This window comes from Octopus sinensis, linkage group LG9 (assembly GCF_006345805.1).
Source record: "Octopus sinensis linkage group LG9, ASM634580v1, whole genome shotgun sequence".
NCBI lineage: Eukaryota > Metazoa > Mollusca > Cephalopoda > Octopoda > Octopodidae > Octopus > Octopus sinensis.
In genome coordinates, this window is record NC_043005.1 from 83469269 (window position 1) to 83482642 (window position 13374).

Sequence of the window (13374 nt, forward strand, 5' to 3'; positions counted from 1 at the left end):
TATACTGGTCCCTACCTGTTTTCTGTACTGGTCCAGTGTCACCTCATTGTCTTCCACCTCTTTCTTTAGTGCAGTATAAATTTCAGATTTCTCTTTCAACACTTGCTCATACTCCATTTTCTCAACTTGCTGACTCTGTTGTAATGACTGCAGTTGTTGAAATAGTTCTGCATTACGTAAAAGTAATCTATCTTTCTCTACAAAATAAAAAAAATAATTAATTAATTGATATTTGCCGATGATAAGAAGAACATTACAAACAACAAATTTCATCATCATTGTTTTAATGTCCTCTTCCTTACTTGCATGGGTCAGACAGAGTTTACTGAGGAAGATTTTCTACAATCAGATGCCCTTCCTATTCACTAACCCTCACCTGGATCCAAGCGAAGTAATACTTCCCCCAAAGCCAAACATGATTTCACAAAATCTCGCCTGGCACGTAAAAGCACCCACTACACTCTCAGAGTGGTTGGCGTTAGGAAGGGCATCCAGCTGTAGAAACACAGTCAGATCAGACTGGAGCCTGGTGCAGCCTCCTGGCTTCCCAGACCCCGGTTGAACTGTCCAACCCACGCTAGCACGGAAAATGGATGTTAAACGATGATGATGATACTGCTTGAAAACAGTGACACTCATTTACAAGGACAAAGAGAGAATACTTGTGCTGAAATTAAAAACAAAAAAATTTGATTTTAATTCACTAATAAGCTCTGAGAACTGCAGTCAACTATTTTAATGGGATCCATAGTTTAGTGGTTGTTTTTAAAACATTTCATCATCTGGCTCTGTATACAATGAATTTTCTCAAGAGGAAATGACCTGAATAACATGTAATGGTGACAGGAGGGACATCTGGCTGTAAAAAAAATCTACCACAGTGAATTCCGTCTGACCTCGTACATGCATAGAAATATGATGTTATAATGATGATAAACAATATCAACAACCACAAGAAGCAGCCAACAAAATAGCTATAATGTAGTGTTCGAATTGTTAGAAATGGCAGTTAAATATCCCTCAAACAGCCAGATAAAAAGAAGATGAAAAAAGGAGAGAGAGAGAGAAACAAAGTTCTAGATTAAATCAGATAAAGTATGATGGTATAAGACACTGACTAAAAGCCAAAAAACAGGATGTTCATGGCTAGAATGTTTGATCAGAAGTTTAACTATGAGAAAAGAAGGGTTCAGCTAGTGCATTAATCCAGAGGGCAAAGATCCAAGAAAGGGCCCCATGAAATGCTGATGAGAGTAGGGAAGAAAAGACTACACCTACCCAGAGAGGTGACCTCAAAGCAACCTCATTCTACCTTGTAAAATTTCTGTGCCCCTGCCTGTGTGATATTACTAACCAATTATTTTTGGTCTGGCAACCATATCTAAGATATTCATGTTCTCCAAACATTTAGGAATTGTAAAAAACGGAAAACAATCAACAGCAACTTTTGATGAGAATATTTGTCAATCCAGGGATTAACCATTTTGTTGATGCAAATACCAAGGGTCCATCAATACAAGAGCCAGAAGATAAGTTCCAGTTTCTGTAGGTGTCAACTGGACAAAATACAATAATTCTTCCTGGATATGTAAATCTAAGTACACATGACTTGTCAGTATCTAAAAGACATCACAGTCACAGTCCCATAAAAAGAAAACATCTATCATAAAGAAATTGGTTATAGTAGAGAACCAGTCAACATTTCACCCACATTCCTTGTGAGAATATATATTCAAGGCATATTGTTCTTTACTTCTCTATGGCATCATTACTCCTTCTTCCTTAAAAGAAAGGCTATGATGCCATGTAAGGACTCTGCTGTTGGTTTTTGAAATTGAAAATTAAATATATATCCTCAGCCATCTCCATTTAAGGAATTAGCATTTCCTCAGTGCAGCCCCACCCCTCTAATGACCTCAGTAAAGAGTCGATTATTATCATTATTATTGTTGCTTGTATTATTATCGTTTCATTTCCAACCCATGCTAGCATGGAAAACGGATGCTAAACGATGATGATATAGCTATTATAAGGTAAGTGAGCTGGCAGAACTACCAGCATACTAGACAAAAACTTAGCAACATTTTGTCCATCTTTACAGCCCAAAGGGTGGCATTTTACAAAAAATGTAGTTCCTTAATACTTACCTTCTGTACAAAACTGGAGATCTGCCTTAGTTTTTGATGCTTCTATATTCACAGCCTGCAATTCCTCTAAAGCTGCATCGAGTTGTTTTTCCACAGCTTCTAGCTGAAAATGCCAGACACAAAGAAAATAAAATACAGAATCAATAACAAATTAAAATAGTCATATTTAAGAAGGGTAAGGAATCGTTGGTTAGTCTGAGGTAAGCCTTACTTGGGACTACGTGACAATAGTCATTTTTATTGAATGGAAACACCACAATGAAAATGTTCACACACTGTCTGTCAAGTACATCATCATTAATGTAACATACACTTTTTCATACTGGCATGGACTAGACAGAATTCATTGAGGCAAATTTTCTATTGCTGGGTCTCTTTCCTGTTGCCAACTCTCTCCTGTTCCTAAACAAGAGAATATTTCCTTGTGGTCAGATTTTTTTTTTTGTGGAAGAATAGAAACAAACATTGCTGGTTTACAGCCACCATGTGATGTCAAGAGTCAAAGGAGGGGTGCACACAAACACACACACAATAAGCTTCATTGTTTCATAATCATCATTTAATGTCCATTTTCCATGCTGGCATGGGTTGGACAGGTTAACGGGAGGTGAGAAGCCAGAACGCTGCACCAGACTCCAATTGTCAGTTCTGACATGGTCTTTTTATGACTGGATGCCCTTCCTAATGCCAACCATTTTACAGAGTGGGTGCTCTCTACTTGTCGCTCACCAGCACCATCTACCAAATCCTTCACAAGGCTTTGGTTGGCTCAGGGCTACAGAAAACAACACTTGTCCAAGTTGCTATACCATGAAACACCACACAATCAGGCTACTTGCCAACTACACTCACAAAAATGACTGAAGGTGTTATAATATCACCATAAGAAATCATAAGGCAGAAATTTCAAGTACAATTTTTTTTTTTAATTTTAGAAATGAAAGGACACTGCCCATGACATTTATACAAAGTCATGTTTCTGAGACTGGAGCAGAGAAAGGTTGGGGAGGAACCACAACTCTTGTGTTTTCCTCAGATAAGAAGAGGTCTGGTCTTTATTATTTCTCAGCCAGTGTGCCTTTCCCTTTTCAAAGATAAAATAACAAGAGTGTATTTGGCTTCTATTTCTAGAAAGAGAGGTTACCTTGCTGGCTCGTGCAGAGACTTCCTCTACTGGTAATAAAGACTTAGGTAAAGTTAATGAGTGCAGAGCTTAGCATGATTTAATCAATGATGTATTGGGATTTATTTGAATATTAATCACACAAAGAGACTATCAGGTAGAAACTCATTTAGCATAATTAACGAAGCCATAACCTACCTTCGTTTCCACATTCTCTAGTTTACTTGTCTTCTCCTGAAGTTCACTTAATACAGCAGAATATTCGTTCTCTTGAGAAATTAGTTTATTCTGGAAGAGACAGGAAGAAAATAGATATTTATTGCAACATAATGGAAAGGAAAGAAGGTGAACAATTTTGTAATATTTAAACTGCTTTTCATTTTTACTTGCAGCGTTTGGTGAAAGAGAAAGTGGCCATGATCCTTGCAGGCCATCCAAGACTAGTAAGGTTGATACGATTAACGTATTGCAGGTCAACACTTGTAAGAAAGCCATAAACAGGGAGAAGATTCCAAAGGGACAATGATTTGGGGAGCAAGGACTGGGAGAAAGCAGTTGGTGCAGGACAAGTGGGGGAACTGAATACAACAATGGGGATGAAATGTGGAAAGGCAGATGGATCAGAGTGCCTGTTGAGAGTGGTGGAGGTATGAGACCAGTCAACTCTGAGGGACAGGGGCCATTATAGTAGTGATGGAAAAGACAAAAAGGGGACAGTACACTTGTGAGCCAGAGGCTGGAGTGTGTATTAATGATTCAAAAGGTTTTTTTATTTTAGTTAGTATACAAGAAGTTTTTATTTACAGTGCAATTATAATAAATATCACCACACATTCCTTTTCTGAGATAACAATCTTTTCACTCTCTACTAATCAATGTGTACAAAATTTTTATGCTGCACAGTTTTTTTTTCCATGTGACAAAAGTATGTGCACAGTGAATGCAATCATTCTTTTATTTGTTTCAGTTATTAAATTGTGGTCATGCTGGAGCACTGGTTTGAAGAATTTAGTTGAACAAATCAATCCTGATATTTTTTTCTTTTTAATCTGGTATTTATTTCATTGATCTCATTTTGCTGAACCATCAAGTTAGAGAGATGCAAACAAACTAAAACTAGCTCTCAAGCAATGGGAGACAAAAACACAGATATGCACATGGGCTTCCAACAAATTCACTAACAAGGCACTGGTTAGCCTAAGACTACAATAGACAACACTTTCAGAAGGTGCTGCACAGTAATAACACTAAATTATATTTTACCTGTATTTCGTTTCTTTCTTCTTCTAAAGATTGAATTTTCCTTTCTAAAAGCAGTTGTTTTGCACTCAATTCCTCTTCATTTTCTTCCATTTGAGCCTTAAATAAAGAAGAATTTATAGAAACAAAATAATCCAACTTTAAAACACGTTTGTTGATGCTGAACATTTTATAATCAACAAATTTAATACCCACATAAACATCAGTTCAGATCATTAAATAATGATTGTTAAAGATTCCAGATTGGCCATGATTAAGCAGAGCTTTGATCAATATGCATTCCAGTCATGACTCACCCATTTATATCACTTTCCAACTACACTGACACCTCTATTCTAAAATGTGAGTAGCTATGTTGGTCCTCTACAGCAAATAACTTGTTCTACTCCAGCCCTTTCTTACATAGCTTTACCCCTCTCTACTCTTTATTCCACCATAAAGTTCTCCTGACCCATGATCTAGTCTAGCAAGCTGCATTGACAAGAAAAATAAAAGCACCCAGTACACGCTGTAAAGTAGTTGGCATTAGGAAGGGCAGCCAGCAGTAGAAACCATTCAAACAGATACACAAGCATAATACATCATTGTTTAGCGTCCGTTTTCCATGCTAGCATGGGTTGGATGGTTCGACTGGGGTCTGGGAAGCCAGAAGGCTGCACCAGGCCCAGTCTGATCTGGCAATGTTTCTATGGTTGGATGCCCTTACTAACGCCAACCACTTCGAGAGTGTAGTGGGTGCTTTTTACGTACCACTGGCACAGGTATCAGCCGAGGCCGGCAAACGTCCACGATCGGATGGTGCTTTTTAACCCATGCCAGCGTGGAATAATGCATGTTAAATGATGATAATGATGAGCATCACCATCATACAGTGTTGTTAACAGGAAGGGCATCCCTATCTGAACAGGTTCCGTGTGAGCCATGCAAGGATGAAATAGCGAAGGTTAAGTGATGATGAAGATGACATCCAGAGAGAGGTGGAGGGAATGCTGAGCTATAGCTTGGAAATGGTGTTAAGATGGAAGATGAGAAAATATTTTGTTACTTAGACATCACACTATATGGAGAAGGTGGATTGGAGTGGGGGACAGTAGCTGGAGTGACATGCACATGGTAGAAGAGTCAGGAACTGAGTAGCAATATAAAGAGGTGTGTTGCTCAAACTGTAAGGCAAGGTATATGTATTAGATGTATGAAAAGTTCTCTGATTTCTGGAGGTAAAAGTTTGGTAATGAATGTGGAGGAACAGAAAATGCTAGAAAGAACCAAAGGGAAAAGGATTTGTTGACTGGACAGAGTATCACAGAAAGGGAGAAATACAAGGAATTGCAGCTGTAAGGTCAACTGTGTTTATGATTCATTGTTAATGGTGACCCCCGTAGCTGTTTACTTTTGTTTTTAATTTAAAAAAACAAAAGGAAAACGATTCTGCGATGAACACAGCACTTCATCTTGTAAGCGAGCAAGGCCTTGACTCTTTGCAGTTGAGGAAATCACTGATGATATTTATCTTTTGGATGATGTGTTTACACTTACATCAGCAATGAGGATGATCTGGACAACTAAACTGGTGAAAGTGATGAGGAAAGTAGCAATTTGGGTGAACAAATATGGTAGCTGAGTGATAGGCTTATTATTGTTATTCACCTGAATTTATTTCAGCGGTTGGATCCCTTTCATTCACTTAATATCACTCACATGTAACATGCTATAGACTGACGATATTGAGTTCTTAACCCTCTCAAGCCCGCAGCTCCTGTGGAGGTAAACTTTTGGTAATGAATGTGGAGGAACAGAAAATGCTAGTATGCACCAAAATGAAAAGGATTTATTGACTGAGCAGAGTATCACAGAAAGGGAGAAAGACAGCCCATTCAAAGTACCTTGGATTGCAGAATGACCTGCTGCGCTTGAGGAGACTTATTGAGTCAAGTACATCAACATCAAAATAAATATCAAATGGAAATTGTAGTTGTGTTACCTGTGCCGGTGGCACGTTAAAAGCACCAACCAAACGTGGCCACTGCCAGTCGCACGTAAAAAGCACCCACTACACTCATGGAGTGGTTGGCGTTAGGAAGGGCATCCAGCCGTAGAAACACTGCCAGATCAGACTGGAGCCTGGTGCAGCCTCCTGGCTTCCCAGACCCTGGTTGAACCGTCCAACCCATGCTAGCATGGAAAACGGACGTTAAACGATGATGATGATGATTCTGTGCATTAGTTTGCCTACAAGTGATACTCTTGAGCTGTATATGCAACAGGAGCCTAGGTGGAGGGTGAAGTTAGACACGGGCTCCAGGTTTGAGAGGGTTAAGAACTCAATATCGTCAGTCTATAGCAAGTTACATGTGAGTGATATTAAGTGAATGAAGGGGATCCAACTGCTAAAATTATTGCTCCAATAAACTACTATACTTGTAAAAGTGTGAAAAGTGGAGGTGATGTCATATCTATTTAAGTTTGTATAAACACCTTCATGGGCATGCATGTGTATATGGCAACGGATCTCCTTTGTTCAACAATGAGGATTGTTTAACCAATGAAACAACCTGTTCTTGAATTAAGACACGAGCGACTGAGCATTCCTCAGGCACGTGCATGGTTATGTCATATCAAGCAGAATCAATGTGACACCATGCATGATAGAGCTGTATGAGCCTTTTGAATTTGAAGTACAATCCACCCAGTTAGCTTCTATACACTTTCTATCTACTTAAGTTCGCTCACAAAATAAGTGTCAACTTGCAGCACATGACATTTACTCAAGATGCCACACGGCAGGAATTAACCTGAGACCTTGTGATTGCAAAGTGGGGGTTCATAGTTTGATGGCATGAAACGGTATTCAACAGTTGTACTCAACTGAGAGGGAGAAAGGTGGGTTTATACAATGTGTTGAGGAGGTTAAAATATGATAAAAGGCAGAGGAATAGGCTTGTTGCTGTAGAAGAGATTCATGACTATCCCGCATTATATATGGGTGAACAGGAGTGAAGAAGACATATATATAATCATCATCATTGTTTAACCTCCACCTCCCATGTTGGCATGGGTGGGATGGTTTGACAGAAGCTGGCCAGGTAGAAGCCTACACTTGACTTCTGTCTGTCTTGGCAGGGTTTTTACAGCTGGATGCCCTTCCTAACACCAACAATCCCACAGAGTGGACAGTGCTTTTTACACTTGCCACCTATCTATCTCTCCCTTCTTTTACTTGACCATCCCATTGATATTCTGATCCCTGTCCCTTGTGAGTATGCCCAGCACTCTGCCACTATCTCTATCCTGCTGTCTCCCACTCTCTCTCCTTCTCCTGAACCCCAACTTAACAATACAGCCATGCCTGCACCAATGACTATAAATTTAAAATGCAAAAGAAAAAAGCAAAAATAAAAGATTATCAAATAAAAAAAAAGAAAGCAACTTACAATTGTCTGGTCAGCAGAAAACTTAACTTCTTCAAGAGTCATTAAACCAGTTTTTACTTGAGATTCAAGACTGTCAATTTTATTTAGTAAAAGTTCTTCTGTTTCTGAATGCTTCATTTTGATTTCTTCCAGCAATAGTTCATGTTGTTCTCTCTAAAATCAAGACAATGGGGGAAAAAAATGAATTGATTTTAAAAAATAACCCCAATTCAATAATTTTCGGTTTTTGATTGTTTTTTTAAAATCTTTTTAATTAACCCTTTAGCATTTAAACCGACCATATCTGGCCAAAAGTATTCTGCCTGTTTTATGTTCAAACTGGCCAGATCTGGTCTCTCTCACCAACCCTACAATATCGTTTTAAAAATTAACAGCTACCTCGTCAAAATCTCATAGCTACAAGATAATGCATGATTAGTTCAAAACAATTTGGATAAAAAAGCATTAATTTTGGTAGAATAATGTGAACACTAAAGGGTTAAACTGATTATGTCATTCTCTCAGACTCATTTCTTAACCTTTTTGTTACCATATTTCTATTGAAATGCACTGCTTTGTTCCAATCAGTTTTGAGGGGGAAAAATGAAGTATTTAGTAAAAAAAAACTATCCTTGTTAATCTGGTGTTTGAAACTTGATGAAATTTTGATGGAAGGTTTTAATTTAATCACTTTAAAACAGCACCTTGTAAATCACTTTGTAACATAGGGCTAGGGGTGGCCCCAGGTGAATTAGTATCACAAAGGTTAAATCACACCCTACCATCATCGGATGATGTAGGCTGGGATTTACTATGTTTAAATACAAAAACGAGTGGATGGTCATGGCTGGAATGCCTTTGAACATCTGCTTAATCCTTTTGTCATCATATTTCTGTTGAAATACATTGCTTTTGTACCAATATCTTGAATATAATGAAGAATTTTGTAAAAAAACTGTCATCATTAAGCAGGTGCTTTTAAGGCAGCGAGTTGGCAGAATTGGTAGCACACTGGGCAAAGTGCTTAGCAGCCTTTCATCTGTCCTTACGTTCTGAGTTCAAATTCCGCCGAGGTTGACTTTGCCTTTCATTCTTTTGAGGTTGATAAATTGAATAACAGTTGAGCTCTGGGGTTGATGTAATTGACTTAACCCCATCACCACCACCACCATTTACTTTACTGATCCCAGAATGAAGAAAGACAAAGTCAACCTCAGTGGGATTTGAACTCAAAACAAAGACTGACAAAATGCTGCTAAACATCTCAATGGGAATTTTAAATTCAATTTCTTTACAACTGGAATGGTCTCAGGAGATTTGGTCTCTTAAGGGTTAATGTCCTCCTCAACACGAAAATCTAAAACAGGATATTTCGTTTAATGCTATAATTTTCTGGACTATTAACTTTATCTTCAGTGACAAAACTATTTCTAAAGATGAAGTTAATAAACCAAATAATTTATTCACAGAATAATCTTTTATAAGCAATTTTTGGCATTTAGTAAATATCAAAAGAAAGTGCATAATATCATATTTGATAGACACAAATGAATTATTGTGTAATTACAACAAAGGATAAAAGAAAGAATAAAATATATGCAGGAGGGACAAGTTTAACAAATACTATATTAGCTTAATGTTTAACCCTTTAATGTTCAGATTATTCTGTCAAATGTGATGTTTGTTTATTTAAAATGGTTTGAATTAATCATGCATTATCTTGTAGTTTAGAGATTTCAGTGATGTGATTTTTTAGTTTTAGAATGACATGGTAGGGCTGAGGTGAGAGGCAAGATCTGGTCAGTTTCAATATAAAACAGGTTAAATATTTTGGCCGGATATGGCCGGTTTGAATGCTAAAGGGTTAAAAGAAAGACTATTATGTTAGGATGTTAGTCTTTCATCAGAAGACAGAGAAATAATGGGGAGCGGGGAGAAAAAAGTCGGTGAGAAAGAAAAAAAAAGCTGAGGAGTTGGGAGTCAGGTGGGAATGTGGTTCTGGGTAGGTGTGGGAGTTAGGCAGAGGAGAAATGAGTGTGTATGTACAAGTATAGGAGTGTATCTGTATTCAGAGAGGAGCATGTAGGGATGGGTGAGTGTATGTATGTGGAAGTGTAGTGGTGTAGATTAGTGTGTGTGTGTGTGTGTGTACACATGTGTAATTGTTAGATGTTTGTGAAGTAGTGGGAATTGAGTGTGAAGCAAAAGGGAATGTAAGTGGAATGTGTAAAGGGATAGAAGTGTGTGAGACATTATACCATGGGAATAAGGAATGGGCAAAAGAAGCTGAATGATAAAAAAGATGTCAGTTCAGGGAGAGAAGAGAAAAATGAATAACAATAGAGAACACTGGGGAAAAGTGAGAGAAGAAAAAGGTACTTAAAAATTACACAACATTGATGGAAAGCCCAGGGAGGTTGGAAGAAACGTCCTAAGGATGGTGAGAGACTATTATCATCATCATCATCATCGTTTAACGTCCGCTTTCCATGCTAGCATGGGTTGGACGGTTTGCCTGGGGTCTGGGAAGCCAGGAGGCTACACCAGGCTCCAATCTGATCTGGCAGTGTTTCTACAGCTGGATGCCCTTCCTAACGCCAACCACTCCAAGAGTGTGGTGGGTGCTTTTTATGTGCCACTAGCACAGGAGTCAGGGGAGGCTGGCAACTTCCACGATCAGTTGGTGCTTTTTACGTGCCATGTGCACAGGTCAACACTTATATCTATTTCACTACACCTTGTACAAATGAATTAGTCTGTTTTCTAGTAGAGTTTTAGATTTTTCTTAATTTTTTACATCAATTTTTCTATGCTCACATGGGTTAGGTCCCCAATGCATTGTTGAGGCATGGATGCTTGACCCACAGAGAAAGTTTCTAGTTACTTTCGGGTACTCTTCGTAATTGTGGTATTGTTTGTAAATAAATGTGTTAATTTTTTTGTCTTTACGTCTGTATTTCCATGATAGCATGAGTTAGATGAATATACTTGCGAGGCATTGTTTTGCAACACAATACCATTGACTGTTTATCAAAATTAATATTCCAATAATTTATTTTCTAATCATTCACTTTAGAAATGGCAGGCTTGCATAACAAGCCAAATCTTTGTCAAATCACTCACCATTTAACATACATGTTCCAATACTGGCATGGGTTGAATAGTTTTACAGGATCCAATGGGTCCAAAGACTACATTGTATTCTAATGTCTACTTAGGCATGGTTTCTATGGCTGGATGCCCTTTCTGACAACAATCATTTTACAGCATGTACTGGGAGCCTTTTTTATGGTACAAGCATAAAAAGTAAAAGATACAAAGGACCTTGTAGTCTATACTAGAAGACAAGATGGTCACAACTGGAATATCCTTGATCATATCCTTAATAACAAGAATGACCTGGGGTTAAACAACAGCAGAGTGATATAAACATACCTCCTTCTCATGTAAAACATCTTTCTGAGTGGCAAGGTCCCAGTTCTCTGATACTCTCTTTTCTGCATCATCTAGTTTCATTTGCAGATCTTCAATCTACGAGAAAACAAAACAATAAATCTATACATACATAAATAAAATTACAAAACAAACCCTTTTGTTTATTATACTTCAGATGAAATACACTATCTTTATTTCAATTGATTTTTAGAATAATGAAGAATTTAGTAAAATAAGTTTGTCATTATTAACAGCCCCACTTTTCTCTTTTTTACTATATTCCTGTTGAAATATACTATCATCATCATTTGACATCCGTCTTCCATGCTAGCATGAGTTGGACAATTTGACAGGTGGTGGCCAGCCAGAGGACTACACTACACATCACTCTCTGTTTTGGTATAGTTTTTACAGCTAATTGCCCTTCCTAATGCCAACCACTTTACTATATTTCAATTAAAATGAAAAATTGAGAAAAAATAACTGTCATTATTAAGCTGATGCTTGGAACATAAATTATCTTGAAATCAGGGGCAGGCTCAGGCAGGTTCGTTTCAAAAAGGTTAAATCATACTTTACCACCATTGTATAATGTAATCTGGGGCTTTACTATGTTTAAATACATAAATAAAAAATGAGTGGACGGTCATGGCTGGCATCCCTTTGAACAGAGGCCTGCTTTATCACATCTCTTAAAATACACTGCATTTGTTTCAATTAAATTTGAAAACAATGAAAAATTAGGTAAAATAACTCATTATTAAGTAACTGTTTAGAACATAACATGAACTTTTAATTTTAAATCAGTAGATTTCTCACACTGACCTAAGACTGTCTCAGGTAGGTTGGTATCAAAAAGGTTAATAAGATTATTGACCTCATTTTTCAAGATTATTTTAATATTTGCATCTCTATTACATTTGATTGATTAGGTCCCCAATCATTCTCATAAGTTTTATACAAGAATCAGTTTATAGGAATCTTTGTTTCCAAACTAAGAATAACGACACTCTTACTAGCAAGGCCACAGATGCATTTATGATGACTATTACAGTTCTAAGTTATTTACATTTATCTTTCAGTAAAGGTAACCATATTGAACTGAATTTTTTTTATTTTATTTCTTTCGCTTTATCAAAGAGGGAAGGTCAGAAGTCATGACATTAAAAACTGATAAGAGAAGAGTAAAGTATAAATTTATTGGTCACTGCAGCAGGAAGTAACAGATTAAATACTGGAGCTTACCTCAGGTCTGAAATCTAGTGTGAATGTTTGAAACAGAGGTCTCTGCTAAAGGTACCTAAATAGGGGTCGGGGTTTAAATCAGGTGATGAATTAAGTATAGTGAATGCAAGATTAACTGCCTGGGCTGTCAACAAAATTATATATATACATACATATATACACAAACATATATACATGCATGCATACACATACATATCTGAAGGCATTCTGATCTGATGGTCTTAAAGTTCCAATCTACCACTTTAGATTGGTTATTTATCTTTTTTATTGACTCTGAAAGGATGAAATGCAAAGTTGATCCTGGTGGGATTTGAACTCAGAGTGTGGAGAGTTGGAACAAATACCATGGAACATTCTGTTCAACATTAACAACTCTACTGCCTCACAATCTTTTAACAATTCATGCTCCAAATTAATCCTGCATCTCAAAACAACTCCCTACAATCATATCCTAATGACTTAAAAAATGAAGAACAAGTTAAATAATGCAGGAGATGATAGACTCATCATCATTGAATGTCCGTTGCTCATGCTAGCATGCTTGAAGGGTGCACCAGACTCTGGTCTGATTTGGCATGGTTTTCTATGGCTGGATGCCCTTCCTAACACCAACCACTCCAAGTGTGCCACCAGCACGGGTGCCATTTGCATGACACCGGTTATGAATGTGATTTTGCTCAGTTCAATGGGTCTTTTTCTCAACCACGACATAATGCCAAAGGTCTTGGTCATTGCCTCGTAAAAGCAAAATGGG

General features: G+C 37.5%; 1 protein-coding gene across 5 annotated transcripts in view; it reads right to left on the reverse strand.

Annotated features, from left to right (window-relative positions):
• LOC115215737 (golgin subfamily A member 1) overlaps positions 1-13374 on the reverse strand; it is an 84205-nt gene that overhangs the window by 7974 nt on the left and 62857 nt on the right. For all 5 annotated transcript variants that reach the window (XM_036506060.1, XM_036506058.1, XM_036506059.1 and 2 more), the window contains 6 exons: positions 11376-11471; positions 7962-8114; positions 4534-4629; positions 3469-3558; positions 2148-2250; positions 16-197 (listed from right to left, as the gene is read on the reverse strand). In XM_036506060.1, the coding sequence (XP_036361953.1) occupies positions 16-197; positions 2148-2250; positions 3469-3558; positions 4534-4629; positions 7962-8114; positions 11376-11471 (720 nt within the window). The remainder of the gene's footprint in view (positions 1-15; positions 198-2147; positions 2251-3468; positions 3559-4533; positions 4630-7961; positions 8115-11375; positions 11472-13374) is intronic.